The sequence below is a fragment of the Daldinia decipiens genome (genome assembly GCF_022478715.1).
Source record: "Daldinia decipiens strain CBS 113046 unplaced genomic scaffold F4813scaffold_19, whole genome shotgun sequence".
Taxonomy (NCBI): Eukaryota; Fungi; Ascomycota; class Sordariomycetes; order Xylariales; family Hypoxylaceae; genus Daldinia; species Daldinia decipiens.
The window spans coordinates 73649-99325 of NW_026054562.1; the positions used below are offsets into that span (position 1 = coordinate 73649).

Below are 25677 nucleotides of genomic sequence, written 5' to 3' on the forward strand. Positions count from 1 at the left end.
AAGTGGATACTTCATAGACTTACGGACCCGTTGCTCTGGGTTGACATTTAAGCACCCGTCTTATTTCTAGGTTTCTATAGGTTCGGTTCTGCTTCTAGTTAATTTCAGATCCTCGAACTGGCCACTGATAGTATCACGAGCGAACCCGGGCTTGGTCTTGTAAGTTGAGACGGCTAAAGTCAAGTATTCAAAGATACCGTACTTATAAGCCCCTGTGTATATACTGTATATACTTCATGTCTTCGTCTATAATATCCAACGCAATTAGACATAATACCATGGCACGGAACATAAGTAGTTCCAAGCCTTGAGGCTTTTATTTACTCTTCGAAGAAACCCAACGCCGTGCATGCAGTATTCATACAAGTCCTACTGATTATGGACCGATATCTCCCACAAGAGGGTAAAAACATTATCGACTCCCATCGCCACTCATGCCAACCATTTCGTACTCTCCAACTCCATCTCTCCCTCTACCCCTTCCACGGCCCCTAGAGAAGCCCATCTCTTCATCGCCTTGATTTCCTGCAGCCCCGTTCTGCGCTGTAGCCGCGACGCCGCCCTCCGCATTATTATTCTTCGCGTTGCCTCCAAAACTGATGGGCCGCAATTCCCTCCACTGGCAGCCATAAGTACCTCCCACGACGGTTATGGCACTCGAAACTATTGCTGTAGCCCACCAGGCAACGTTTCGCGGCAACAGGCCCGTATAAAAGGTCACGATGACGAGGTGGATGAAGTGGAGGGTAAGCGCAAAATCGACTACGAGTTTCGACCGGCCGACGAAAGCTATCATAGCTACTACGCTATATTATCATATATCAGTATCATTCCGCCTAGATCCGGGGGGACGAGGGGCACCAACGCAGCGCCCGCGCAGCATAGCCAGATAAATCCCATCAACCACCCCTGCGTCGTGTCGCCACGCAGGTCCGCCCAGCCGAAAACTAGGTCCAAGCTAAACCGAGTACCGGCGACTAGAGATGTGAAGAGCATTAGGACAAGCGCGGCGGCATAGTATATGCTCTGCAGCGCCGCGATCTGGCCGAGGATCCGTAGAGGGGGTAGTTCGTTGACGGCGCCAGCCCGCGGAGGTCTCCTCCGTCTAGCCATTTTCGAGGCCTGGAATAAAGGAAAATCGGAAGGAGAGGAATCGGGATTCGGGACTCGGCGCGTAAAGTTCGTCTGATAGTGATAGTAGTGAAAAAAGTAGTTGAATGAGTGGATGGAAAGGAAGTTGGATATTATTCGCTTCGACGTCGCGCTATGAGGCTACCATTTCTAGATGCGGGTTTCGATGGTTCGATCTGTTGTATTAGGCACGTACGTAATGTAATGTTGCTAGGTGGGAAGCAAGGCGCGAAGTGTTGAGTCGTAGAGAGGATGGTATTGTCGAAAATCTTAAATCATCTGGGCTTTTGGCTATTATTAATTTGACGAAGGTTAGGTGAGGTAGGCGGTAGGCTAGTCATGCGCCTCGTCTGGCGATTACCTATTCATAAATCAATCAATCGGCGGGCCGTACATAGAAAGGTACCTAACCTAGGTACCTAACATAATGATGGGGAAAAGGGTGATGCAGGGGCTGAGGTCCTCATCTAACTTTAATTCTGAGCCGCTATGCACTGAGTGGGTACTTGAATGTATTACATAATTAGAAGGCTTCACCTATCGGCATTCAGCTTAATAGCTTCAATATGATAGCCGTTGATAGCGTCGATAAGTCGATAAGTCGATAAATCGATAAGTCGAGCTCGTCCCGCAGAACTTTATTTTCACAAATCCAAAAATGCCAAAAAGACGACGTCATTCGGCAAATACGACTGGCTAATCCGTGTTAACAAACAAACCTCTTAACCCCATATCAAACTACCAAACTCTCTATTCCTCGGCATTAAATAACTACTACCATGGGCGTCTTCGGTTTCTTCACTTCTGCCGACGAGAAGCGCAAAGAGGAGGTACGCACCGGTGCGCGCGCGCCAGATAGAACGGAGCGGCAGCTATGCTGGGATGCGCGCGACAAATTCTACAAATGTCTAGACAAGCACGATGTTATCGACTCGCTAAACGGCGACGGCAAGAAAATTGCCGAGAAGCAATGTGGGCAGGAGAATAAGGGGTTCGAACAGAACTGCGCCAGCGCCTGGGTGTGTGTTCCTACCTCTTAATAGAGCATTGCGATGTATAAGTTAGGTCATGGCTAACCTACTAATACTCTCGTTGCGTATTTGTAGGTAACTTACTTCAAGCGATATCGAGTTGCTGAGCACCAAAAGAAGAAGACGCTGGAGAAATTACAACGAGAGGGCGCGAATAGGATGGCAGTCGAAGGATCTACGAGGACATAAGGCGATGGCACTTATCCCTTATCTGATAGATATTGGATATAACTTGTATTATCTTGTACATAATCCAAAGGCATTAAGAGGAGTTATGGCTTGGGAAAAGGTTAGGTATAATATTGATATTCTCCCTTCTGCTGGGTTAGGTACACCTATTATACATAATAGTCGAGGGCCAGGTTTGCGGCAGTTAACTCGTGCTTTGCCGGTACATGAGGCCGCCGATGAGTTTGTAAGATTTCGCAATCTCTAATCCGTAATCTCTACAAAGCCTTGGTCTGAAATTTGCGTAGTCCCGGCTATGGCAAACGCTTAAGCCAATCGTGGAGTTATGCATGTGTTAATCTCTCTAGAATGCGATGATCTAAGCTGTGACATACATGCGCTGTTGAGACGTGTATCAACTTATTCGCTGTGGGCTACTTGTTCGGAGCTTTAGTGAGCCTTTTGATTGTGACCTTGGGTTCCCCAATTGCGGGCTACGTTGAGGAGGCATCCAACGTTACTCGATATGGGGTTCGGGGCAATGACAACGGAGTCTCCATACCGTACTATGTAATACTATGTTTATGCATGACCGACATGATCTACAAGAAAACTATATAACAATAGCGACGCTGTTTTGATAGGTCGGTTCCGTGGTAAGATTGAGTAGAGTTTTGCCGCTCAACCCGAAGAAGAAAAAAAAGGATAGGTAGGTATGTATCTTCTTTTTAAAGTGTCAGCAGTACAGACGGTGGCTTACACGCACAGAAGATCCTATCGTGTAAATATTATGAATAACTCCCCTAACATCAGAAGCATATGTCTTAAATACGGTTGATATGTAAGTCTCGGTATATTCATCAGCTTTAATATTCTCTTTGACGACACATCATATCACAGTTGAAGATCGTTGGAGAAGTTGGTGACTTGTCTCGGAGAGTCGGCAAAGAGATTGGCGAGAAGTAGGGAACCCGAGCGTGCCGGCGAGCGTGCCGGGTTATACCTAGTCGAGCTGAATATTTGATTAAAATTCTTAGGAATCGTGGCTAGAGTCGCATTAAACTTGATTGTCTCAATATTCCTAGGTTACTAGGTTAGGTATGTACAGTACTGTGTGAACAGGGTCCGGTCGGCAGGTCGGCAAGTTAAATCCTTGGTATTCTCGGGTTTTTGAGATTGCATGAAAAGGAGATTGAGACTTTAAGAACTGACGCTGAGACGCATTTATAAACTAGAGGTAATACAAGACAAGAAGAAAAAAAAAAGAGATTGACGACTTGATGATATTCGTTACCTCATATGGGCAGGCAGGCAGATAGAGAAATAAATTAGAGGAAGAGAAAATCATAGAAACGAGCGTCAGTTCCGTTGAATATGACATAATGCCGTATACCGAAATGGATAAGAATCGCTGTGATTATCGTCCATCTATCCTCCTTTTTGGCTCAGGGTCCACTAGCCCAATTATGCGGGATAGCTATGGATCCCAATTACTGCATATCCACATCGCGTCTTCCGGGCCTTTTTTTTCTTCTTCTTCTTCTTCTTCTTCTTCTTCTTCTTTGTACGTCTGCATGCTTAATGCAATAATACAGAAAGAGCGTAGCATGCTTGTGAATACCTGAGAGCAAGCTAACCCTATCAGGTATGATTTGGAAGGGATGTTTTAAAATACTTGTAGCCTGCATATTAATATTTAAAATAAATGTAAATATTATCTGACAGGTCGAATTGCATTTGCATTAAGAAATAAGACTTATCTATTTTAATAAAGGTTTCAGTTCTATAGTGTAGCATAGATACTACGTACGTATTTGGGTACAATACCGTATTCCAACGACTTATATTTATAATCGACGCTAGGCCTTATTAAGGTATTAATGTTCTCTCCGTTAACTTGGTTGCTTGGTTGTGGCTGAGTCGATGCAATTAAGATGCAATTAAGGACGTACCCACTAGCAGTTATCCACGTTAATCTAGCCAATTATAGGATCGCATGGTGCCCAACCTCCGTATCCACCCATTCAGCTGCCAACTTTGTCGGTTTACACGACAACACAATCTTGCACTTGCACTTGCACTCGCATCTTCAATCCACCCCCTATCCTCAGGTGTCACCAATACCAATTACGGCGACGACGACATCAACCCAGAGGAATCCCGCCAAATAATATCTGTTTTGATTCTTCCTTATATCGTCTTCCGCGTATCCCTCGTATCCCTCGCCCGACCAGCATATCCATCGTCCATCGTCTTAAGACATCAGGTCGTGGGTGAGGGTTTCAGGTGCATCGGTTCGGAATCCCACTCGAACGACACCCAATCTGCGGATGCGAAATATGCCTACGTTCGTAAACGACGAAAACTCGCCCATTTATTATCAAAGCTCCGGCGTCGTCCATCTCAGAAACAATCACGAACCCGATTTCCACAAGTTGACTGATCCTAAGGAAGCTTTTCATCCGAGACCGTTGTCTACGGCAATTGACACGAATGAGAGCTTCGACGACAATTCATCTTCTCATTCGTCATACAGCTCTGGCCCGCAGGTACGAATGAACGCGGATGGGCTACCCCCTTCCAGCATGACACCTCTGCCCAATGGCAGATCAGGTAGAGACATGAACGGTGTGGCTTCGGCTGGCCAAGACTCCAAGTATTATTCAAACATGAAAGGACCTTTGTCTGGAAGGAGCTCGTCAGAGCGCCAACCTACTACTAATGGCATGTCGCCGGCCTCTGAAAACCAGCGTAAAAATATGTCCGAATCCCAAGTAAAGCGGTCTTCGGTGGAATCTCGCACTTCTTCACAATATCCCACCGAACTGCCACGGAGGTCGTCAAACAACGGTGAATTTCAAAGCACGGACGGTGTCTACGGCAACAATACTGGTTCTACATCACTGGAGAATTCGGCTTCGAATTATTTGCTACCTAACCCTTCGTTTTCTAATCTCGATCAAGCTCAACGCACTTCTCCGTCGCCTCAGAGATTTTCTTCACCTCCGCATTATCCGCCGATTGGTGCCTCCGCATCGACTTCGGCACTGCAACCGCCTGCGACTGGTCTAAAACATCGACACACGTTGGAGGTACCTAGGCCTCAACCAAGCCGAGGTTCGAGGGATAGTAGCGATACGGTATATGCTACTGGCAGATTTTCTCCTACTGCTGCTGGGTCATCGCAGCGTCGAGGGTCTCTTAATTTGGGAAGACGGAATACGCGCTCCCTGCACTCCGATCTGCCTCGCGACGAAATACTACCAGATGACGACGCGTTGAGGTGGGCTGAAGCATACCGACAGAAACGGGCAAAGAAAAAGAAGCAAGAAGAGGACGATGACAGAGTTCTGGTTGGAACCAAGGTCGACGAGAACCACGCAAATTGGACAACAGCATACAATATGTTAACTGGTATTCGAGTGTCTGTCTCGCGTACAAACGCCAAACTCGACCGCCCCTTGACCGATGCCGACTTTGAAACTAAGCAGAAATCGACGTTCGACATGTATGTTTCCGCCAAAGTTAAGCTTGTGTTCCTTATACTAACTAGAGCAGTGCGGGTAACGAGTTGGTTCCCTCGGCAAAATACGACTTTAAGTTTAAGGATTATGCGCCCTGGGTTTTCCGACATCTTCGTGCGCTCTTTAGGTTGGACCCCGCCGATTATCTGATGTCGCTGACAGGTAAATATATACTATCCGAACTCGGTTCTCCGGGAAAGAGTGGCAGTTTCTTTTATTTCTCAAGAGACTACAAGTATATCATCAAGACTATCCACCATGGAGAGCATAAATTTCTACGGAAGGTGTTGAAAGATTACTATGAGCATGTTACAGAGAACCCGAACACCCTCTTATCTCAGTTCTATGGCTTGCACCGCGTCAAGATGCCATATGGGAAAAAGATTCACTTTGTTGTCATGAACAATCTCTTCCCTCCTCACCGCGACATTCACACTACGTTTGACCTCAAGGGTTCGACTGTAGGACGAGATTATCGAGAGGAAGAGCTCGAGAAAAATCCACGCGCCACATTGAAGGACCTGAACTGGCTTCGACGGAAACGGCACCTCGAGCTAGGAATACAGAAGAAGCAGCTGTTCTTGCAACAGTTGGAGCGTGACGTCCGGCTCCTGCAAAAGCTGAAGATAATGGATTATTCGCTTTTAATAGGCATCCACGATTTGCGAAAGGGAAATGAGGAAAACCTTAGAGATAAAACTCTACAGGTATTTAATCCTGGTGGGGATAGCCCTTCGGATGAAGGATTTGATCCTAGCTCGGTCCTCATGAGAACGCCATCGAAGCTGGAAAACGCACGCAAAGCGAGAGAGCTACGGCAAATGATTAAGGCTGAGCGGCCCGTACCCGTAGGCCAAACCAGCAGTAGAATGCCAGACGAGCTAGCTGAGGGGCATACTCGAGGTGGAATGTTCTACAGCGATGATGGTGGTTTACGGGCAACACACGAAGACAACACTGCGGGCGAAGAAGTTTACTACCTTGGAGTCATCGACTGCTTGACCCATGTGAGTTGCAATGCTCATCCATATTTATTACCACGCTCTTGTAATTCATAACTAACTTCTCTACAGTACGGAGTTATCAAGAAGATAGAGCACTTTTGGAAAGGCCTATCCAGTGATCGTACCCAAATCTCTGCTCTCCCGCCCGAGGAGTATGGCGAGCGGTTCATCAAGTTTATGTCTGGTATCACAATGTCTCCAGAAGAGGCCGCAAGGGATGCGCATGATCGCGAAGCTGCCGCAGCGCTTGCTGCAGCTGAAATGGAGCGCACCAAACAAGAAGCCTTACAGGTACCTGGATCCAGTAGCGCACCGCCTGCACCGTCATATTTACCTCCAGCACCGCCAGGTATGAGAAGCCCGAATTCGCCCGAGCCAAATCCTACCATAGAAAAGGCCCTGAAAAGCGCTACAAAGAATGAAAAGGATGTTGCTAAAGAGGAACAAGTCCCGGAACGTAAAATTACAACTGCTGTATCATCAGGAGCGAGATCCAGCTCGCATGCTGTTCTACCTGTTGTTGAGGAGACGGCGGAAGCAGGCTCGGTTGGGGAGCGGAGTCGGGGCGATAGCGCTAGTGAATCCCGACCCTACACGCCATCGATAACGGAGAGGCAAGATGGATTTACTACTTTGGGTCCTCATGGTATTGGAGGTAGGGGCCCACCAACACCGCCGAAGACTAGTTACTTGGAGCCTGAACCCGGATACGAGGACGAGCGAAAGAGGGGCGGCGTAAGTGGTGGATTTAGGTTTCTAAGGAGCAAGATCAGTCGCGAAAGCCTTGGGAAAACCTTACCGCCAGTTCCCAGGTAAAAATCTGGGATGTCGAAGAATGTTGGGTGTGTGTTGGCGTTTTGGTGTTGGGCGCCAGAGGATTGCTAACCAAATTTACTGGAAACATGAATATCGAAGACCAGAAGCAAAGTAATATTGGAAGGACGAGAGACCTAATGAGAAATCCAACTTTGGGTCGATATCGAAAATGAGGGCTCGAAGCAGAAGAGGAATACGAACAAGCCGAGCAACCATCGTCAGCCTTGCTGAAGTGATGGTCTATAGACTAAGAAACTAGGGCCGGTCTTTTCATGCTATTATCACTGTTTCAGGCGAAAAAAACGTCAACTGATTAGCCTTTCTACATCTGGTGGACTTCCTTTTTTGAGCACGGGAGAGCGATCCTTCCCCCCTATTTCCTTTGTTTGCTTCTGAGCATATCATTGTGTTTGTACAGAAAGACATGATACCACCATTGCATAAACTGCATGAATCTGACGAGCCTGCTGTTTCAATTCGCCTATTACTTATTTTTTGTCGTCGGGTGTTTTTTCTCCCGCGTGTTGGGATTCAATATGTATAATACCATAGACCTCGACGGCTCTGACGCGTTCGTCCGCCGTCGGTGAATGCTTAGTATTTCTTTAGAAGGTTTATAGAAATGAAAGGGAGTTGCTCCATCTATTGGGGGTTGTGATCTGTTTATTGTAATATAATTTTTACCTGGAGTTCGATCCATCAATACCAGATATTCCAGTTGTCCAAAGCCCTTATAATCCCGTTACCCAAATCCTATTATCACCATCCATTTGCTCACACGCCAGACTTAACTATCTCAGCCGCCATCTCCGCGACCCCGTAAACCGTAGCCTGTGGGCTTGTCCGCGGGGTGATGGGTATGACGCTGGCGTCGCAGACTCTTAGGTTTCGACAACCGTAAAGCCGCAGTTGGGGATCGACTACACCGCCCATGTTTTGGGGCGTCATGGAACAGGTGCCTGTGAAGTGCATGGCGCCTACAGCCATCTCACGCGCATACTTTCTGGCGTTTCTCCAGGTTCGCGAAACTTGCCGTCTGCGGTGCGGTCGGATTACGTTTCCCGCCGGGTTTCAAGTGCCTGGCTAATGGATCCGTGGCTGCTATGGCCTCGGCTGCGTATTGGAGGTGGTTTGCTAGGACTTCGATGTCGAGCGGGTGGGTGAGGTATTTGGGGTCGATTGAGAGGTTGTGGGACTGGGTGGATGTAGATGTAGATGTAGGTGTGGATGTAAGTGTGATGTGGACGGAGCCGCGGGATAAAGGGTGGGCGAGGAGAATCACGATGGTGAAGTATTGCTCGTCGCCGTCGAGTTGAAGTGCAGATGCTCGTGATCCGTCGCTGTTGAATGTGGTGAAGACGGCGGCCGAGAGATAGCTGGCGGAAGCTTCTGTGGGGGATTTAAGGACTGAATGTACGAATGATTCATGTGCCTCTGCGAATACCTCCGTTGTCTTCTCGCCATCGACGTAAGGGGTTGTTGCAACCTGAAGAATACTTCGGAGTCTCCGTCTGCCATCCTCGCTTGCAATCCCAGGAAATGGGAGCTGTGCCGCATGATTAGCACCGCTGCTGGAGAATGGTCCGGTTTGCCTCGATTTACATATAATTATCCATAGCTGCGGCGACGGTATCGGGATCTCCTCGCGAGAGCTTTTCCATCGTCTCGAATCCCTTTTCGCCCCCTCGGACTTCGAAACTCAAGCCAACCATAGGGTGGTTCTGGAGATTCTCGCCAACGAACGGGTTGTGTATGACGGTGTGGATGCCTAATGCGTCGAGACGGGCCTTGTTACCGACCCCTGAGAGCTCAAGGATCCTGGGCGAGTTGATTGCTCCGGCTGTGAGTATCACCTCTTTGCGAGCTTGTACAATGTTTATTTCACCATTGTTGGTGGTATACTCGATGCCAGTTGCAACTGTATTATCGGGCGTGCCATCGGTCTCGAGGTTATTAAACAGTATTCTGCTCACCGATGTCTGTGTCCATAAAGTGAAGCTTGGCCGGTCTATCGCTGCGTTGAGGTACGCATTACCCGAGTAACATCTCTGCTTGGTAGAAGGATACGATTTTGCCGTCGCTTTCGAAAAGTTTCCCCAGTTCCAGCCTGGATTTCCGAGGGCTTTCCACGAATCGATGTTAACCTTAGAGGTGGCGCTGAATGAAAGTCCATTTAAGGCGCTGGAACCTCCGAGAAGATAGCCCTGTGCAAACCTGATCTTGCGGCCTCCTAGGCCTTCCTAGTGGGCATGATATCAGCAAGTCTGTGTTGACGAACTCAGTTAGTATTGGTGTTGTGCATATACTTGAGGAACTGTCTTGAATTGCCAAGAAGCGTTGGGGTCGTTTATTAGTGACGGCCACATGGCGGGAATATTAACCCTAGGGTCGTCTCTAAGATCTCGGCCGGACTCAACTATCAAGACAGAAGTATCCGGGTCCTCCGAAAGACGGGCACCTATTACAAGGCCTGCCAGGCCTCCGCCCACGATGACGAAGTCAAAGGCCGGAGATGCCAGATGCCATAGCACGTTTTAAATGTAGGTTTAAGGGAAATAAAACACAAAGGCGTAAGCTGAAACGGCAGCTCTAAAATGAAAATTAAATCGGTATCTCTTGTTTGATTGGACCTATTTGCATATCCCATCTATATTACATTTTGTATTTAGGCACCTAAGGTATTATAAGTATTATGAAAAAAGGGGGGATGGAAAAAAGTAATGCGAAATATGCTCTCTTCTCTTTGGCTCTCGGACCTTTGTAAATTCCGTATAAGTGGTCGGTAAGAGATGTATTAGCTATATAGAGGATTCTTGGATGAGTAGAATGAAATCACGAAATGTAAAGGAGAAGTGAGGTTGCAGTGAAAATAAGGAAATTATAGTTGCAGAGCCACGGTGTTACCTGTAAATATGAAACTGGATATAGATGGAAGTTATATCAGGCATCATATATTGACGCTGCCATATTAAAATAGATAGACCAACGTAAAGTTGCAAATGTGGAAGCCCATCAGGGGCGCCGAAAGGTATCACGTGATTTAACAGACCCCTTGTTCCCTTTCTGTATATGTCTTCTCTCTGTATGGCTTAAATTTTACATCGTCGTCGTCGTTTCCTTTCATTTCAGTGAGTATATTTCGATACTTGAAATCGTTTGATGATATGGCAAACACTATTCTTAGTCCATGTGACTTCACCGTCTTCGGTTTCGTGACAACCCTCTCTCTTATCCAATTTCTAGCAAGTCATTCCTACAATAGTTGTTATTACTAAGGCTCAACTATGCAATCGGTTTATGGTCACTGAAATTTACCATCATTTGGTTCACCCCCCGGGAAGAATATTGGTTAAAGGAGTCTTCGATAGAATCATGATACTAGTTTGTCACTTGAAGGATTCCTTGTGGGACCAAAGAATATTTATGAGTATGCGAAGCTGTTCCTTTGGGAAGCATTTAAATTCATAAATTTCTCGACTCGGTCTGCCGTAACTGAAATCTAACTATTCTGCAAGTCTTCCAATCCTTACCCAATTAACCCTTACAATGTACAAGTCTATTAATAGAACCATGTGCGCTCAGGAAAACTCGACATCAAAGTAAACCGGCGTATTATCTCGTTAAGCGGAACCATATCTAAGTCGATCATGTATTTTCTAGGATTGTAGTTTCTAGACGCATGAATAAAGTACTCCACAAGGTTGGCTACGCGTCGGGGACCGTCTTCCTCCAAGTGGTCATGGGCGAGGCAGTGGTCGCTTAGATGAGCATAGACAAGGGAGAAGAAGTCTCGCACTTCACTCTTCTTGAGTGGACCCTCTTTGAACTTGGGATATAAGAGTTCACATGTGGCGAAGATGCGGTATAAATTGGTCGCTATGGTAAGCCTCGGAGTCGTCTGCCAGGTTCCTTCAGAGAGAAGCACTGTAAAATTAGATCAGCGTAAGGCTCTTAGCCTAGGCTACCTAAATAACCTAAAGAACTAGCAAATAAAAATGTAAAGTAGTACATACAGGCGTTGAAAGCAACCAAGTCACAATGATCCAAGGGCCATACGCCGCCAAAGTCCATCGTAGGAAACCAGGTATATGCTTCCTCATTTGTTTTTGGTTGGGATTCGTCAGAGAGGGAATGAATGAAATAGGTAGAAGGCATTTCGTAATTAGAATCCATCTTGACCTGTTGTTGCCTTGCTGAGAAGCTATAATTATATGGGGAAGATCCTAGAAGTCGTCAATATGAGACTCAGCAAACATCCTCATTCACGGCTCATTTAAGTGTAAGAGCAACTTGATTAAGGGGATAATAGGGAGTATTAATATACCTTTAAAGTATGAAAAGTGTTTGTACTCAGTAGAGGCTGAGTTGGCAATGAAGAGGGTGTAAAGAAACAGGGCTGTGTTATGTTGGTCCTAGGACAACAACATTCAAACGGGGTGTACATTGTAGTGCGGGACGGGATTTCGATACCACCGAATGTGCACAAATGAATGTATGCATTAAGGAATAAAGTAAGAATGGTTGTTTTTATGTGCATGTATTATTAGCACATGTTACTACAGTCGCTCACATTATCTAGCTTCTCCATATTGACTCAAATATCATTACACGAACCATCCTGGTTTATTATTATTCACATACTAAGTAGAATATATAACCTTGAAGATCAGATGGCACTGTTAGAACCCCCGTATGATACTCTTATGTTGCAAAGAGCCTTTTTCCACTTTGTGTTCCGGAGTTAGTGAGATATATATCCTTGATAGATAGGGCGAAACCTCTGAATAAATGTATTAAATTACACAAGAGTTTAATGAAATCCCGTACTGGCCCAAGATGACCTAGTGTTCTGTATGCCTTAAGTTAGGTACCTAGGTAGTCAGGCTTTTTATATGAACCAAGGTAGATTTCTGATTTCTCCTGTACATGTATTAGTAGCCATGTAGAAGGCTATGTTTTCCCTCACACTTGCTGTCTCTCGAAAAGATACTTGTGGCATCTTTCAAGAGGCCAGATGACCCGTCGTAACATTTCTCGTCTCAAATCCTCCGGCGGGGTAATGCGGCACCCATCGAGACACCATCTGACTGCCTCATTAAAATCAGGCCCTGCCTCGTCCTTCACTTGACTGCTCCACTGCCGGGCGGCAGCAGCATCAAATGCATACTTCTGTATTTCAGTGAGTCCAGGGGTTTCATATGCCTGACGAAATTTCTGTTCTTCAAGAAGTTGGCCAAAGCATAGCTCTAAAAGGACTATGCCTAGAAGCTCCAAAGACCGGTATGCCTTTTCAACTTTCCCATTACCAGTTGCGGCCAGCGAAGACATTTGATGGTATTCCTTACCCTTAGCCGGAGCGGTGGCCACGAGCTCGCGTTCCAGACAAGGTTGATCTAGGAAACCCACACCGGAGTTCTCATCAGCGATGAAAACGATATCTGATTTTTTCCAGGACGCTGGAAGCCACGGCGTCTCATGTAGCTGGACAAAGGAAGATGCTAATACAAGAGAAAGGACGTATCGTTGTCGCCGACTGGGCGTTGGTCCCGCTCCTCTGCGAAGGATATCGTCTATGGTCATATTTTTGAGATCTTGTCCTTGACGCTGTGATTCCTTATACATGTAGTACGGGCCGTTTTTGCTTGCAAGATAACCACAATACTCGCTGTTCTCGTGCCTGAGCGAAGTACAGATACAGGAAATTAGGTTGTCACGACTGAACGAGACATTCGATGATCTATTAACTACAGGTGCTGTATCATGCCTGTCACCATATTAGTTCGTATAAATTGAGCACATGGCGATAACATACTGTTGTTGTATTTTACGTCTATTGTGCGTGATTCGAGCTTCTTGCGATAGCCAAGATGAAGGTGACTGCTTAATGAAAAACATACTGAAATCGGTATCCTGGCTAGTTCTGTGCTGCAGTAATAACCTGGCTAGATGCTCCTTTTTGCAGCACTCATCCCATACCAACGTGATGGTCTTGAAGAGCGTATCTGCATTTACCCAAAACCCGCATATGTCCGGGTTATTAGTTAGTAGTCGCTCATACTCTGTCTCAACGTCTATTTCGCTTAACAGTTCCCCTAACCGAGTATTGAGCTGTTCAAGCTCCTCAAATAGTTCTGCTCGGGAAGTTCCTCCATTGCAAAAGCTAACCGTATATATCTGTGCATCGATCCACTCTCTAGATAAATACGGAGCCGAAGAGTTCTAATAAAAGTTATCAGCAGCAAGCCTTTACGAAAATTTCCCATAACATACGCGGTTTATGAGATAATCATGTAATGATGCCGAGTCTAATCTTAGTATCTCCCTGAGTATTTCTATAACATAGTGGAACTTTTGAATATGGTGCATAACTAGCTCATATTTTTCCTTACCCAAGCGACTTTCGATGTGGTCTGCAACTGTCCTGTCTTTCCAAATACTCCCTCCAGGATCCGATAATAGGTCATTTATTTGTATATCATCTCTAGGTAGGGGTAGCAATAGTCGTCTGAGACGTCCTAGGAATGCTGCCTTCTGGCATTTCAGGGTTTGTTCACAATCTGTATATTCAATGCGAATTCTGCGGGCAATCTGGATACGCCTGTAGGCCTCTCGTAACAACCTGCAGGCTTCAATTGCCCCCGAGAAAGCACCCAAAACAAGTCCAACGACTTCGAAGGTAGACATTAGGGAATAATTTTCTCTAGGTTAGATGCTTGAAGAAGATAAAGGGAGGAGATCCCAGCGTACCGAAAGATGAGGGGTTTCGGATGCAGATTGTGTTTGTGCTCCCTCGGAGTAATTTAAAAGTAAATACATGGCCCAATCATGTTTCTTTAATTCTACAATGGCGGTCAGATATCCAAGAAACTCACGCCAGGAAATTTGATGATGCTAATACATCTTTCTACAAATTCTCGTGTTGATAGGTCTTAGCAAAAAATGGCACTCCCTACGCACCGCGCAAGTATCTTTGAACGGTGCTGCGATGTGAAGCAAAGACTAGAAATTTTGAAAGATGAAGTCGAAAATGAGACCCAGAGCGATCGGCTACTTACACAACCGAATGCTGTTGATGATATCTTGGACCGATACTTACTGTGGGCTGGAAATCTAGGTGTTCTTTATCCGCCAACGGACCAGTTTTCGCTTGAACGTCTTCTCTCTATTATTCCAGAAGCCCGAGACCAGATGTATGACTTCCTGGACGACATTCTTAACGCTATTAATGAATGTATGATATATGTACACCTACCCTCACCAGCAATATCTCACAGACCCCTTAGGGAGAGATAAACTACCTGTTAATCGGCTTGACCAAACTGATATGACTGCGGGGAATCTGCAAGGCGAGCTGAAACCGGCGCTTGATCATCATTCAGCTTATGAAGAGACTCAGACTATGATTGAAGTTGTATCTCTATGCGTCAGATCGCTATTCAGAATGAGCGATCTAGTCCAAGAGGAGATTCACAAGAGTCAGTCCCTACTGGGCTTCCAGGAATGGGATGTCGTAGAGGCATCAAATGAAACGACATGTGTCCAACAACAATATAAGTTGCTAAGTCTAGAAAAGACAAGATGGTTAGCTGAACGATTAGGGACTGCCAATGCAAGAAGGAGGCGACAAATAGTATACTGGCATGATCGTAAAGCACAATCAGAAGTGTATAGAAAAAACACACCAGGTAAAGCCAGATTTCCTGTTGAATGAACGCGGCTAAAACCCAATGCAGTACAAGAAAGAGCCGAAACATCGTCAACAGATACACCTATGGATGTAGAATCTGCGGCAAGTCTTGGATTACCAAGTTTGAAGGTACTGGCTTTAGATGGAATGCCGTTTGAGTGTCCCATATGCGCTATCAGCCAGTCTTTTCAGAGCGAGGGGGATTGGGTGTAAGTTACAAGTGGTTTAGTTCTTTTCATAAGCCGAATCTAATATGCCATAGGTTCCATGCGCTTAGCGACCTTAGGGCATATGTATGCACTGCGGCAGAATCAGAATGCATGGGTAAGATGTTTAGTAGCCGTGATGCATGGGTTGATCATGAGTTACTATTTCATCGGTCCAGATATACTTGCGTATTATGTGGCGAGTATATTGGCAGCAGGGCCATTGCCGAATCCCATATTAGTTCTGTCCATGGTGCATTCCAGACTGAGCAGATTAAAGCACTCGTCGACACAGGGCGAGTAGTGCCAACTTACTTTGAAGCCCGCGATTGTCCCTTCTGTTTTGAATGGGCTAAATCACTCAGATCTAAGGCACACACAGAGGACAAGTCTGTAGTTATAACAGATGGAAAACTGCTGGTGGCAAGGATACAGTTTATGAAACACATTGCTACCCACCAGGAACGACTTGCGGCCTCTGTCGTGTCACACCCACGTAGGTCGGCTTTTCGCGTTACTACAAGACACGAAACGGGCGAGAGTTCGACTATTCATACTACTCCAACTGCTGCCACTTCTTCAACTGCGCTTACTGGAACCACAACGAGTGAAAGCTCAGCCAGGCCAGATAAGCAGACAGCTCCTGTAGTTGGCATTTCACGAGCAGATAACCGGAGCACGACTAGGAGAGGTTGAGGCGGATGTAGGGATATAGGGATATAGGGATATAGGGGATGAGCGCCAGGCATGCTCAAGCTGAGAACCATCTCAATATGAAGTGCAATTATAACTAGGGGAACAATAATTCATACTGGTATGATGACAAACCCCCCTCGCTGATCGGAGGACGTCGAACTTCGGAGTTGCCATAATTAGCGTGCAGGTATTTTTGAACCGGCACCGGTGCGGCAATTTGGGGTTAAGTATATCCGGGGACGTGGGGGAGATAATCGGCCCCTGCGCTGCTCCCCTGTGGGGTGACAACGGTGATCGTGCCGAAGTTGGCCGATGCATGTACCTAGGACCTAGGCAAACTTTGGAAGTTACATGCTTTATGTAAGTCTGAAGCTTCGATGTCACAATCAGAAGCCGCATCTACCGGGAAAGGAAAGACCATTAGTAACTCGGCAGTCGAGGCTTACACACCAAATTGCACAGGAAAGGTCATCCGGGTCCTTCGAGCTCCCGACCGCGGCAGTCGCCGTAAAACTCGGGAGACACAAGGCCCAATTTTGATGCTTTTTTACTTACTCACGCCACATTATCCCCTGTCTAATGAGATCAACATATGCATTACGCTGAGTATGAACCCGGGAAAAGTATACCCGCCTCCTTCAATCTAAGTGGCTTAAATTTGTCATATCTGGGCATGAATGATATTATGACATCATCTAACATTTCTGACGGACTTGACTTTAGTATACCATATCCACTTATACCCACTTATACCCACCTTACTCCTACCAGACATGTTGTTACTCGAGAATATATAAGAGTCCAGATAATCTTGGTAGTGCTTCTACTCCTCTAACTTCATTCCACTATTTAGAGCTTCTCGGTCTCTTCTCCTCATACACATTATTCCGCTATACTAGCACCCCCTTTAAACATCTAACATATTCCACCGTAAACATGCCTCAGCCAATCCCCAAGTCGGACAGCTTAATCGACCTCTTTAGCCTCAAGGGCAAGGTCATCGTTATCACTGGTGCCTCCGGCCCTCGAGGAATGGGCATTGAAGCCGCTCGTGGCTGCGCTGAGATGGGAGCTGAACTTGCTATCACGTACTCCTCGCGCAAGGAGGGAGCTGACAAGAACGTGGAGGAGTTAACCAAGGCCTATGGAGTCAAAGTCAAGGCTTACCAATGCGACATAGCTGAATTCGCCAACTGCGAGCAGCTCGTCCGCGACGTTGTGAAGGACTTCGGCCATATCGACGGCTTTATCGCCAATGCCGGTGCTACCGCTGATGGCGGCGTCATTGATGCCTCGAGAGAGGATTGGGACAAGGTCATTCAGGTCGACCTGAACGGAACAGCATACTGCGCCAAGGCCGTCGGTCCTCACTTCAAGAAGCAGGGCCACGGCTCCTTCATCATCACCGCCTCTATGTCCGGCCACATCGCCAACTTCCCGCAGGAGCAGACCTCCTACAACGTCGCCAAGGCCGGCTGCATCCACATGGCCCGATCCCTGGCTAACGAATGGCGCGACTTCGCTCGGGTCAACTCCATCTCGCCCGGATACATCGATACCGGCCTGTCGGACTTCATTGAGAAGAAGACACAGGAATTGTGGTACTCCATGGTTCCCATGGGCCGTCCTGGCCTGGCGAAAGAGTTGAAGGCGGCCTATGTGTACTTGATTAGCGACGCTAGCACGTACACGACCGGCGCTGATATTGTTATCGATGGTGGATACACTTGCCGATAAATGTGGGAGAGTATCATGTTTCTAGATAGATTGATACCTTGAGCATAGACATGGCGTCTGGAGTCGATCAATCATATCATTTAGTACCTTCTATAGAAAATAATAGGTATTAATTTTGTAGGGTTCTTATGTTTATCTATATATGTACACCTAGGTATGTAATTATATCTATTCCTTTACACAGCCTTGGGAATATCTCTACCGTCTCACGTAGGCATGAGTGCAAATGAAGGACGTCATTATTAAAAATGAAACATCAACAAACGCCGATCCCAATGCAATTACCGGTAGAAACATCTACTTTATAGTATGTAACAGTCAATGTAAGAGAGCGTAGCTCATTCATAATTAATAAAGGAGATCCAAGAAAACATAAGCATAGGAAATTTATACTTTTTAAGATGCAACAGTTAGGTCTGCTAGTAGGTTGAGACCGGTTAGGCTGATGCTGCTAAGATTCTAGAAAAGCCACCTGGGACAAAGGATACTTTCAGAAGGTGGTAACATCAAGCTTGCGTCATTTGGGTTTGAAATTTCCCGCCGAACAACTTCGTAAGTTCCATACCTTCTAGATCTTCTTCGTGATATATCTTCATTTTTCCTTTTTCTTTTTTGACATTATGGGAGCGTCTATGATTTCCCTTTCTAAACTTGGGTAGTTAGAAATTTTGATGGTTTTATATCTTCAATTTTACTATGAACCATATTTTAGATAGGTAGACTCCTCTTGTCACGATATAGGGGTTAGGGAAAGTTAAGTGACGTAGTATGAATTTACATTAAACCTTACTACCGACCGGCTAGATACAGGGTAGGAATATATATAGGGAACTGAAGTTCCCTCTGATTTATATAGAAGCTAGTTAGAGTTAAAATGTCTTTCAATATCCTGCATGCTTGGGCTATATACCAGCTACGTACCCGTCACTCCGTGGGTAATATAACATCAAGTGTGATCTCTGGCACTTCTCTTCAAGAAAGCAGCAGGCTATCGATTAATATACTATTTGAAACAAAGCAAAATGATGGACTTGGATGAGAAATACCATTGCAGCCTCCAGGATAACGCAATTAAGGTGAAATTTGTGCCTCACGCCGACAGTCCGTTCCATCCCCAATGCCTTCGCATCACGTTCCATCGGACCATTCGCGTTCCCGAAAATCATAAGTCAGTTAAACTACCACCTGATCTAGGCACTTTTTCTCTATTTGGAATCCGTGATCATGCCCATAAGCTTCCCCCAAGCATGGTAGCTAAGGGCGGGTTGTTTCTGTCCATGTACCAAAGAGAAGCCATGTGGGTTGATTTCAACGCGGATTGGCCTTTCATGATAAAAATCTACGCTGATGGCGTGAATGTCGTTTCCGGTGAACATGCCGCTGATGATAATGGGACTAAAGATCGTCGTCGATTGGCATCCAGGGGCAAGATTCAAGACTACGTTGTAGCCCCTCCACAGATTTGGCTCGACGGTATTGCCACGTCTCCCGGTGTTGTAAGACAGTTGATCGCCATGCCAACGGGACAAGGCTACAGTGTCGAGTCACAGTTTACTGGGGAAGATACCATCGGCGGCCTATAATTTGAGATCACGCCATCGGCTTCCGGAAACTTCATAAAGTTAGGCAGATCGTTTCTGATCATGTGTTCGTCCCCAGTTACGGTCAGTGCTATTAAGAATGCGATATATAATATAGAGGGAACCCCGCCTGGCGAACAAAGTATTTCTTTTGGTGGAACAAGACGTGATGACCGTACGTAAACTCGTTACTACTTGTCTGAGGGTTCGTGCTAACATCTATATAGATGAATCACTTATTAGGCGCGGATTCAACCAGTAAGTAACACCTTTATAAATCTTTAGTAATAAGACCTACAGCATGAATGCAATTCAAGACACGTAAATTTAAATGCATTTAATTCTAGTTTTAGAATTCCGTGGTTTATATGAGCCCAGTTATCCGTGGCGGCGGAACAAACCCTCATCCTACGCCTATGCGTTTTCGTTCTGATAGTTCTATGCGTATAGCGGCTGGAGGCAAAGTTGATCAGGGTATTAAAAAAGACGACCAATCACGCGGCATCGCTACAACTAGCGAGGCAACAATACACCCATATCTCATTAGCCTCGACGAGCGTGGGAGGCAGATCACGGTTCCGAGCCGTCATACTCTTCAAGTACGCGATCCGAACGCCTTGTTGGATCCGGCCGGTTCGCTTCGTCCTGTTCGTACCATCGCCGAGCTAAAAGGGGAAAACTATGAAGGGATGTCTTGTCGGACCTACTCCCGTAATATATAGGCTTCGTATCGTCTAGTAGCGGTGATGTTATTATTAATATAAGGGCCAAAATCCATTGTGCTACCTCTGCGACAGCCCTATGGAAGGCTTACGGACTTAGTATCTATTTAAATTATACCTAAGTACCTAGTTACACGGCGTTATCGCCGAGAATATCGGTGATTAGGATACCCCCTGATAGAATCGATGCCGCAGCCCCTTACCCCCATTTTAACATTGGAGAGAGCTTGTCTTCTTCCTAAAGGTTTAAAAGTTTCTCGAGGGACTTGAATAAATACATAGTTAGGTAGATAGACTCCCCATTCCATAACTCATACTTGGGGGTTAACTTTGGTCATCGTGATAATCAGCCCATCCAAGAAACGATATCTAGGTACCTAGGTAGGTTCGGTCAAAGATATTGAGCTTTACTTGGAACCTTTCGTAGAAGTGCAACCCCCACTTCTCACATTTATCTTATCTGACCCCGGCTTCAGCCCTTGTCTTCAGGTCGTCTTGGCAGAGATACAGGGGCATTTGCGAGGGCCTAAAATCCTATCGGCTCTTCCCTCTGGTCCGGGCTACCACCACTTGTGTCATAATCCACGAGCCGGCATAGTCAATCGATGGTTATGGTTTACGTGAGAGCCGGCCCTCGGATGGAACCCTCATTTCCAATATCCAACATTGTCTTGCACCTGATTCCCTGACACCATGTTCAGCTCGGTTGTTTACCTGCTTAATGATTTCGGGTCCTAAGTTATCAGCAGGCTCGGGTTTGGGATGCAGCTCAGCTTCCCTGCTTGCTGGGGAGTAAGCAAAGTAATAAGCCCGAATCAAGGGTCCGGGAAGCTCGATAATAGTAAAGAGTAACATTTTCCTTTAATAATTCTAGATAGTTTACGTATATACATGCCTACCGACCCCAAGGCTGTATTCCATGTTATTTTCTTTCTTGTTACTTTACTCTACTCTATTCTACTCTACCACACGTGATGGATACGATATCTTCATACTCGCCGTCAGATACTTGAGAGTATTAGTATGAGATAACCAGGAGATAGCTTATCTCTAGCTCAGGCGCCCAGGAACGGTGGATAAGACAGGACTGACGTAAAACAAGACTAGCTCGTAGTCCGCAAGAGGCGATTCTGGTGGAACCTTTTGGTCTCAAACATATCGTCACAGTCCGATCCGATATATCTACCTCGAGACTCAATCGACTCAATCGACTCAATCAATTATTCCGACTTTCCTCTGGACTGGACCGGCTGAGTATTGTTATCGAGTATTGTTACTTTTCAGCCCTAGGTATACGACTCTATCGAAACCGTCGTTTCTTATTGCTCGATGGCAGACGACATTCCGAATATGTCCGACTCAAATATCAAGGCGCAGGACGGCGTGGCCGAGACGGCGATAGATCCGACATTTGTTGTAGATGAGAAAAAGCTTTTGCGCAAGCTTGATTTACACATAATACCTCTTGTTATGCTCCTTTGTAAGTAATGCCTGTAACTAACTACTAATTTTATTGAACTTCCCATCCTCAGGTCTGTTTGGGTTATTGTTATTCGCTATTATGGTAACTAACATCAGATTGCACAGACACATTTAGTTTCTTGGACCGGTATATACTCCGCCAATCATTCATCTAGCTTAGGGATTAGTTTCTAACCGGCTCCAGTGTGAACATTGGTAATGCACGTCTTTACAGTTTGGAGGCAGACCTTGGGCTGGTAGGGAATCAGTTCCAAGTAGCTGTCTCTATCTTCTTCGTCACGTGTTAGTCACCCTTCTTTATTAAAACGAAAGCTACAACGTCTTGAGATATAGAGGGCTTTCTAGTCCGTTCAGTTCTAACTGTTCAAGTCTTCTAGACCTATTCTTTGAAGTGCCTTCAAACTTGGTACTGAAACCCTTGACGCCTTCTCGATATATCGCCTTCATCGCTTGCGGCTGGGGAATTATTGCGACGTGTACGGGCTTTGTTCACAGTTATGGCGCACTCATTGCTGTGCGCGTGATCCTTGGTGTTGTCGAGGCTGGGCTATTCCCGGGGCTGAACGTTTATCTGACCTTCTTCTACACGAAGCAAGAGCTCGCTCTTCGTGTCGGCTACCTCTTCGTTAGCGCCGCTATTGCAGGTGCTTTGGGCGGGTTGTTAGCTTATGGCATTGGCGAGATGGATGGAATTTCTGGGTATAGGGGGTGGAGATGGATATTTATCATCGAGGGTCTCCCGAGTATCGTCCTAGGTGTCGTTGCCTTCTTCTTCCTCCCTAACGATATCGACCATGCCTACTTCTTGACCCCCGAGGAGAAGAAACTAGCCAACGAGCGACACTTCCGCCACTACGGGTCCACCGAGAGCGCCCTAACGTTTAGCAAGAACGACATGTTGGCTGCATTCAAGGATTGGAAGGTTTGGATGTTCTGTCTCGGCCAGTTCGGCGTGGACACTTTACTATATGGTAAGCCTTTGGTCTTGGAATTTATAAATTTTATAAACACAATCCTAACGCAGTTAATCCAGGCTACTCTACGTTCTTGCCAACGATTATCCGTGGTTTAGGACATTGGTCGGCTGCGGAGATCCAGTTGCTCACTATTCCGTGCTATTTCGTTGGTGCTATGACTTACATGGGAATCGCGTTTTTGTCGGATCGAATGCAGATGCGCGGCCTCTTCACAGTGACCTTTGGTGCCGTTAGTGTTGTTGGATATGGTGTGCTACTCTCGAACTCATCAGCCGGGGTGCATTATTTTGGGTATGTCTGGTTGTCGATTCGGTTCTTGGAGGTTTAACTAATAATCTTCAAGTTGTTTCCTAGTTGCTACTGGACTTTATGTCACTGTTGGTTTACCACTGGCTTGGGTAAGTTCTTGGTGTTGATTCAAATTATACTTCGGATTGCTAACAACTTGAATCTAGCTACCAAGCAATACGCCGCGATATGGCAAGCGCACGACAGCCAATGGCATGCAACTCACTTCGGGTAATGTTGCTGGCATCATGGCATCATTTATCTAGTAAGTCTGATAACTTGCAGCATGTTAAAGTTACTTATTGCCTAACAACTCTCTAGTCCTAGTGCCGATGGACCGCGTTACATCGTGGGAAATGCCGTCTCTCTATCTTTGGTAGGCATGGCCGCTTGCATTTTCGGGTTCATGTGGTTTTGGTTCGCTAGAGAGAACAAGAGGCGTAGCGAGGGACCTCTTGCGCCGGCACATGAGAACTTATCCGAAGACGAACTCGCCGAACTAGGTGATGAAAGTCCAAGATATAAGTATACTATTTGAGATAAGTTGACTGAATATATGAGTTAATTGGATTTAAAATTGAGAAATATTCTTATAAGTGCCCACGTGGCTTTAGAGTTAATAAGAGTTAATACTTGATGCTTGAGATGCTTAAAATATGGTGAATATCTCATTCGTCCTATTTCTGGCTTATGATAAGATGAATGCTGATTAATGCAAATGTAACTACCTAGGTACCTAGGTTAGGTTACATTCAACGACCTAACAAAGTTTGCTACAAATATAAGAGGCAAGCACTGACCACCTCACTCACTCACTCTTGCTTCCAGAACTACCCCACTTTTCGCGATTAGAAGGCGCGTCAAGCTTCAGTTAGTTAGGTTAATTGATTTAGGGCGCGTCGGTTTCGCATTTCTCGTGACATCACGCACTATAATCTTCCTTACCACTTCATCTTCTTTCACGCATAACAAAATACCCATCTACCTTCATTTCTTTCCAGTCTTCAATTCTTCTCACGACTATTTACACCAGGCTGCTTCAGAAATACCTTAATTATGGGTATTAAAGGCCTATTCCCCATCATTAAAGATGAGGCTCCTGCCGCCATTAAAGAGGGTGACATCAAAAGTCAATTCGGTCGCAAAGTTGCTATAGTGAGTATTCCCTGAGAAAGGCATCTAATTGTTGGTATGCTAATCCTTAGATGATAGGATGCGTATGTATAACTTCATTTTCATCTAATACGGGAAGCAGAACCTAATTCACAATCAGTTCCATGAGTATCTACAGCTTCCTGATCGCAGTCCGCTCCGATGGCCAGCAACTGACGAACGAATCGGGCGACACCACCTCCCATCTCATGGGAATGTTCTATCGAACTCTACGAATGGTCGATAACGGCATCAAACCTCTCTATGTATTCGATGGCGCACCCCCCAAACTGAAGTCGGGTGAACTTGCTCGCCGTTTCCAGCGTAAGGCTGAGGCCAAAGAGGGACTGGAAGAGGCCAAAGAAACTGGTACAGCCGAAGAAGTGGAAAAGTTCTCTCGCCGAACAGTCCGAGTCACTAAGGAGCACAATGCCGAGTGCCAGCAGTTGTTGAAGTTCATGGGTATACCCTACATTATTGCGCCAACTGAAGCCGAAGCACAGTGCGCCGCTCTTGCTAGAGCTGGAAAGGTTTTTGCAGCGGCCAGCGAGGATATGGACACGCTATGCTTCGATAGCCCAGTCTTACTACGTCACCTGACCTTTAGTGAGCAGAGAAAAGAGCCAATCCAGGAAATTTACGTTGATAAGGTGCTCGAGGGATTGGATATGGATCGCAAACAAGTCAGTCAAGCCTTTCCTCCGACCACATTCACATACTAGGCAAAGTACTAATCGAAACAGTTTGTCGATCTCTGCATTTTACTTGGCTGTGACTATCTTGATCCTATTCCCAAGGTCGGACCTAGCACTGCTTTGAAGCTGATACGTCAGTACGGTACACTTGAGAAAGTGGTTGAATACATCAAGAGCGACTCCAAGTATACACTACCTGAAGATTGGCCCTTTGAGGATGCGCGAGCTTTGTTCTTTGAGCCAGACGTTCGCAAGGCAGATGATCCCCTTTGTGACTTCAAATGGGATAAGCCAGATATTGAAGGACTGGTCAAGTTTCTAGTAACCGATAAGGGCTTTAACGAAGACAGAGTCCGCGCGGGCGGTGCAAGATTGGAAAAAGCCACCAAGAGTTCGCAACAGGCTCGGCTAGAGGGCTTTTTCAAGGTGATCCCTAAAACAGATGAAGAAAAGGCCGTGCACAAGCGAAAACTCGAGGAGCAGAATGAAGCTAAAAAGAAGAAGCTGAAGGAAGAGAAGAAAGAGAAGGCTAAGGCGAAGGCGAAGCCTCGCGGTGGTGCGTAGTGATTCAGTCACCCCGGGACTATAGTAAACGCACTATCTTCGGAGCTGGTTCAATCAACTATTTCGTGTTTATCATCTGGGTGGGGATTATGTTTAAAAACTGGCGTCGTTGGCTTTGCAGGCTTTGCAAAAACCGGAGTTTACGGTAATGAGCGGGTTAGAGTTGATACCAACAGCTATGAAAATATTGGTGCTTCTAGAGCTTGCTAATGAGGAA

At 46.0% G+C, this 25677-nt stretch overlaps 10 protein-coding genes across 10 annotated transcripts; 7 read left to right on the forward strand and 3 right to left on the reverse strand.

Annotated features, from left to right (window-relative positions):
- Nucleotides 1-183: 183 nt before the first annotated feature.
- F4813DRAFT_88656 (integral membrane protein S linking to the trans Golgi network-domain-containing protein) lies at nt 184-1550 on the reverse strand. Its single transcript, XM_049248998.1, has 3 exons — nt 1493-1550; nt 866-1415; nt 184-806 (listed from the first exon to the last, which is right to left on the reverse strand). Exons 2-3 carry the CDS (start codon nt 1111-1113, stop codon nt 413-415), a joined length of 642 nt encoding a protein of 213 aa, XP_049098983.1. The 5' UTR covers nt 1114-1415; nt 1493-1550; the 3' UTR covers nt 184-412.
- On the forward strand, nt 1513-3004 carry F4813DRAFT_88732 (cytochrome oxidase c subunit VIb-domain-containing protein). The gene is made up of 2 exons (XM_049248999.1): nt 1513-2150; nt 2238-3004. Exons 1-2 carry the CDS (start codon nt 1911-1913, stop codon nt 2349-2351), a joined length of 354 nt encoding a protein of 117 aa, XP_049098984.1. The 5' UTR covers nt 1513-1910; the 3' UTR covers nt 2352-3004.
- Nucleotides 3005-4294: 1290 nt separating this feature from the next.
- On the forward strand, nt 4295-8401 carry F4813DRAFT_361328 (SAICAR synthase-like protein). The gene is made up of 3 exons (XM_049243515.1): nt 4295-5838; nt 5889-6861; nt 6928-8401. Exons 1-3 carry the CDS (start codon nt 4661-4663, stop codon nt 7672-7674), a joined length of 2898 nt encoding a protein of 965 aa, XP_049098985.1. The 5' UTR covers nt 4295-4660; the 3' UTR covers nt 7675-8401.
- Nucleotides 8402-11144: 2743 nt separating this feature from the next.
- F4813DRAFT_88767 (uncharacterized protein) lies at nt 11145-11994 on the reverse strand. The gene is made up of 2 exons (XM_049249000.1): nt 11688-11994; nt 11145-11598 (listed from the first exon to the last, which is right to left on the reverse strand). The coding sequence occupies exons 1-2, from the start codon at nt 11845-11847 to the stop codon at nt 11234-11236; spliced, it is 525 nt and encodes a 174-aa protein (XP_049098986.1). The 5' UTR covers nt 11848-11994; the 3' UTR covers nt 11145-11233.
- A 298-nt stretch (nt 11995-12292) lies between these two features.
- On the reverse strand, nt 12293-14432 carry F4813DRAFT_88770 (uncharacterized protein). The gene is made up of 3 exons (XM_049249001.1): nt 13945-14432; nt 13487-13893; nt 12293-13438 (listed from the first exon to the last, which is right to left on the reverse strand). The coding sequence occupies exons 1-3, from the start codon at nt 14356-14358 to the stop codon at nt 12637-12639; spliced, it is 1623 nt and encodes a 540-aa protein (XP_049098987.1). The 5' UTR covers nt 14359-14432; the 3' UTR covers nt 12293-12636.
- Nucleotides 14433-14527: 95 nt separating this feature from the next.
- Nucleotides 14528-16299, forward strand: F4813DRAFT_88792 (uncharacterized protein). The gene is made up of 4 exons (XM_049249002.1): nt 14528-14905; nt 14958-15359; nt 15408-15570; nt 15624-16299. The coding sequence occupies exons 1-4, from the start codon at nt 14614-14616 to the stop codon at nt 16261-16263; spliced, it is 1497 nt and encodes a 498-aa protein (XP_049098988.1). The 5' UTR covers nt 14528-14613; the 3' UTR covers nt 16264-16299.
- Nucleotides 16300-16887: 588 nt separating this feature from the next.
- Nucleotides 16888-18128, forward strand: F4813DRAFT_88799 (L-xylulose reductase). Its single transcript, XM_049249003.1, has 2 exons — nt 16888; nt 16977-18128. Exon 2 carries the CDS (start codon nt 17200-17202, stop codon nt 17998-18000), a length of 801 nt encoding a protein of 266 aa, XP_049098989.1. The 5' UTR covers nt 16888; nt 16977-17199; the 3' UTR covers nt 18001-18128.
- An 824-nt stretch (nt 18129-18952) lies between these two features.
- Nucleotides 18953-19694, forward strand: F4813DRAFT_361337 (uncharacterized protein). Its single transcript, XM_049243516.1, has one exon. The coding sequence runs from the start codon at nt 19023-19025 to the stop codon at nt 19581-19583; it is 561 nt and encodes a 186-aa protein (XP_049098990.1). The 5' UTR covers nt 18953-19022; the 3' UTR covers nt 19584-19694.
- Nucleotides 19695-19824: 130 nt separating this feature from the next.
- F4813DRAFT_361338 (uncharacterized protein) lies at nt 19825-20362 on the forward strand. Its single transcript, XM_049243517.1, has one exon. It carries the CDS (start codon nt 19949-19951, stop codon nt 20300-20302), a length of 354 nt encoding a protein of 117 aa, XP_049098991.1. The 5' UTR covers nt 19825-19948; the 3' UTR covers nt 20303-20362.
- A 1290-nt stretch (nt 20363-21652) lies between these two features.
- F4813DRAFT_381100 (DNA-repair protein rad2) lies at nt 21653-25460 on the forward strand (the record flags this gene model as incomplete). Its single annotated transcript, XM_049245635.1, has 10 exons — nt 21653-21782; nt 21890-21911; nt 21969-22066; nt 22162-22755; nt 22818-23052; nt 23105-23159; nt 23217-23314; nt 23371-23574; nt 24323-24884; nt 24945-25460. The coding sequence occupies 10 exons, from the start codon at nt 21653-21655 to the stop codon at nt 25458-25460; spliced, it is 2514 nt and encodes an 837-aa protein (XP_049098992.1).
- Between the last annotated feature and the right edge of the window lie 217 nt (nt 25461-25677).